Source organism: Prionailurus bengalensis, chromosome B4, assembly GCF_016509475.1.
Source record: "Prionailurus bengalensis isolate Pbe53 chromosome B4, Fcat_Pben_1.1_paternal_pri, whole genome shotgun sequence".
NCBI lineage: Eukaryota > Metazoa > Chordata > Mammalia > Carnivora > Felidae > Prionailurus > Prionailurus bengalensis.
In genome coordinates this window covers 81,996,094-81,999,420 of record NC_057358.1, presented here as the reverse complement: position 1 = coordinate 81,999,420, position 3,327 = coordinate 81,996,094, and the positions used below count along the sequence as shown (strand labels likewise).

At 37.7% G+C, this 3,327-nt stretch overlaps 1 protein-coding gene across 1 annotated transcript; it reads right to left on the bottom strand.

The window, feature by feature from the left end:
- Nucleotides 1-1,196: 1,196 nt before the first annotated feature.
- LOC122473111 (olfactory receptor 6C4-like) lies at nucleotides 1,197-2,126 on the bottom strand. The gene has a single exon (XM_043563251.1). The coding sequence runs from the start codon at nucleotides 2,124-2,126 to the stop codon at nucleotides 1,197-1,199; it is 930 nt and encodes a 309-aa protein (XP_043419186.1).
- Between the last annotated feature and the right edge of the window lie 1,201 nt (nucleotides 2,127-3,327).

Sequence of the window (3,327 nt, the reverse complement as noted above, 5' to 3'; positions counted from 1 at the left end):
ACAGGCTCCAGGCTTTGAGCTGTCAGTACAAAGCCTGACGCGGGGGTCGAACTCACGGACTGTGAGATCATGACCTGAGCTGAAGTCGGACGCTTAACCGACTAAGCCACCCAGGCTCCCTGGATACTGTTTCTTAATTAAGGCATGCCCATCTTTAGGCATCCCTTTCATCTCAGCCTCCTTAGGTTCATCAAAATGATGCTAATGCTAAGGCACACTCATAGAGTCCTATAGGTTTTGACTCTTGCTAACTTGGTTCATGATTCCCACTCTTCTGAATCATCCCTTAGGAGGAGACTGGATATTCACTCTGTTAGGGATACCTTTGGTAATAGTTTTCATTTTAATTTCCTGACTGGAAAGAGAGATAGAGTGAGAAATATTAACCCTACAACTGGAAACCCTACAACTGGAACTCCTAACCCTAAAGGAGACAGTTTCAGAATTGTCAGAGCAATAAGGATGAGAAATAAAATTGTCTCAAACTTGAGAAAAGATGCCCTTTATTGCAAGAATGGAACTTTATTGAAAGATGTAATTACTAGCCTCTTCTGGAAAGAGTGTGGTATTTCTGATAATTTGGACAACTTTTTGAAAGACTTTGATTAATGTAAGAGCTTCACATATACAGCTAAACTTTACCAGAAGCCCAGGATCATCAGTCTTGTGACATCCTAGTAATTTTTATTCAGCTATTCCCTTCTTGTACCCAGACTAACAATGTTATCCAGTGACATCTTTTTCCTATAAAAATTTATCTACTAAGGGGTTACATTTATATCTTTAAAAATCATATTAGAAATTAAAACAGAACTTAAAAAAACTATATATTAATTTGCTTTAAGATAACTATAATAAATACATTTCTTCTTAGCACAAATAATGTATTTTTATTTTAAATAACTATATTCTCAAAATAATGTGCAGAGTTGAATTATCTTACATTTTTGCAACATTTTAAACTGTCAAGCTAAAAAATCTATTAACTAGAAATAAATATGTGAACAATATTTTTGGGAAGAGTTTCCCCTCATTGGCAAATTTGAAATATAACTTTGGTACCTCTTTACAATGAATTCATTTGAAGCATTGCTTTAATAAGGAGAGGATTAGAGAAGCTTTCTCTATGTTTTCCTGGGGAGAAATTTCATGCATATTGTTCAGATTTTCCTTTGAGTTTGAGGTTTTTACATTCATTAAATACTCATAATCTTTCTGGCCACATCCTTGAAGGCTTGTTTTACTTGTTTGTTCCTTAAGGTGTAAATGAATGGGTTCAATAAAGGGGCAACTGAGTTATTGAGCACAGCTACCCCCTTATTGAAGGCAACTCCTTCTTTAGCTGAGGGTTTTATGTACATGAAGATGCAGCTGCCATAAGAGAGGGAGATGACAATCATGTGGGAAAAACACGTGGAAAAAGCCTTTTTCCTTTGCTGAGCTGAGGGGATCTTGAGAATGGTCCAGATGATGTTTGTGTAGGAGAGAATCACCAGCACCAGAGTGACCACCAAGGTCACAACTGCTAAGATAAAGTCAACCAGCTCCAGGAATCTTGTGTCTGAGCAAGATATTTCTAGGAGGGGTCCATAGTCACAGTAATAATGATTCAGCATGTTGGAGGCACAGAAATCCAGCTGACTGGTCAGGATGATTGGGGATATGATGATTAGGAATCCAGCCAACCAAGAGCAGAGGACCAGCTGGATGCAGACTGTGCTGCTCATAATGGTCATGTAATGCAGGGGTTTGCATATGGCCACATAGCGGTCAAAGGACATGGCAGCCAGAAGGTAAAACTCTGTGGCTCCGAAGAAGATGGCAAAGAAGTACTGAGTGAAGCAGCCAGCAAAGCTGATGCTCTTGTTTCCAGTTGTGATGCTGAACAGCAGCCTGGGAGTAAAAGTGGTTGTAAAGGAAATTTCTAAGAAGGAGAAATTCCGGAGGAAGAAATACATGGGAGTCTGGAGGTGGGAATCCAGTAGAGTAAGGGTGATGATTGTCAGGTTTCCAATGATGCTGAATACGTAGGTGAGGAAGAGAAATATAAAGATTACAAGTTGGATCTCCGGGATGTCTGATAGTCCCAGCAGAATGAATTCTGTCAGAAAGGTTTGGTTTTTCATTGCTAACCTTTGCTGCCTATAAAGGTACAGAGGAATAAATCAGTGATGAGAATTGAAGAGGAGCTCAGGAACATTTAGGAGAAGCTAAGTCTTTTCTGTTGAGTCGGTTCAAATATCTATTTTTTGTCAATTTGATTCAAATGAGAGATTTTCTATTGGACAGAGAGGCTGGATCTTCACAGGAATTATTATTTTAAATTTTCATGCAGGAAAATTTTCTCCTTGGTTCCATTTTAGGCTCTTCACGCACTTTCCTAGCCTACCTTCTAAACCAACTCCCAAGTTATCATTCTCTCCATTTTTTATTTTTATTTTCACTTTGAACATTGAGTCTACTTTTGATCTTTCACTATATCTGGTAACTTGGCAGTGATGTCTCATTTCCATCACTCTCTTGGTCTCAGTGTGAGAAGAAAAGCTGTGTTAGTTCACAGTTGAGGAGGCTTTAGGAGGGAATCAGCACTACCATTATAATTGCAGTAACCAAAGATGCCCTCAACTTCCCTTCAATTTTTTGAATTTGTGGACTGTTGTAACTAACATCATCGGTCCGTAAATCTTTGTTGCCAGTGTCAGCTTTCTTTCGGTCTCAGGACTCCTGTCTTAGATGGTTTTAGCAGTGGACCAGGTGCTATATATCCAAGAAGATACCTGATATCATTTTCTTTCATATCTATTGGTACTAATAACCATGTAATTTTACTCTGGCTAGACAAAGAGAACTGAAATCAAAAGTTGCAAACCTCATTTAAGAGTTTGGTGCTGGCACAAAAACAGAGACATATGTCAATGGAACAGAATAGAAAACCCAGAAATGGACCCACAACTATATGGTCAACTAATCTTTAACAAAGCAGGATAGAATATCCAATGGAAAAAAGACAGTTTATTCAACAAGGCTGTTGGGAGAATTGGACAGCAACATGCAGAAGTTGCTTGCGACTAGTTATATCATACTTCAAGAGGTTGAGTATTTTTTAGTTTATTTGAGTAGTTTGGTTGAGTATTTTAGTTTATAGGTGAAGAACATTGTTCTGAATAGTTACATAGCTATTATGATAAAATTTAACTTAAATTTAAAATTCAGACTAAATTTTATTTAACCTTCTCTATAGTTCTCAAATTCTCAGAGCCTTTTTCAGCAGGTAACATACTTACAGTTTATTAGTAAGTAAAATTTCCTCTGGCATGATCCTCCACA

What these genes read in the sequence shown, in the direction of transcription:
- LOC122473111 (XM_043563251.1), bottom strand. Translation starts at nt 2,126, where the DNA reads ATGAAAAACCAAACCTTTCTGACAGAATTCATTCTGCTGGGACTATCA.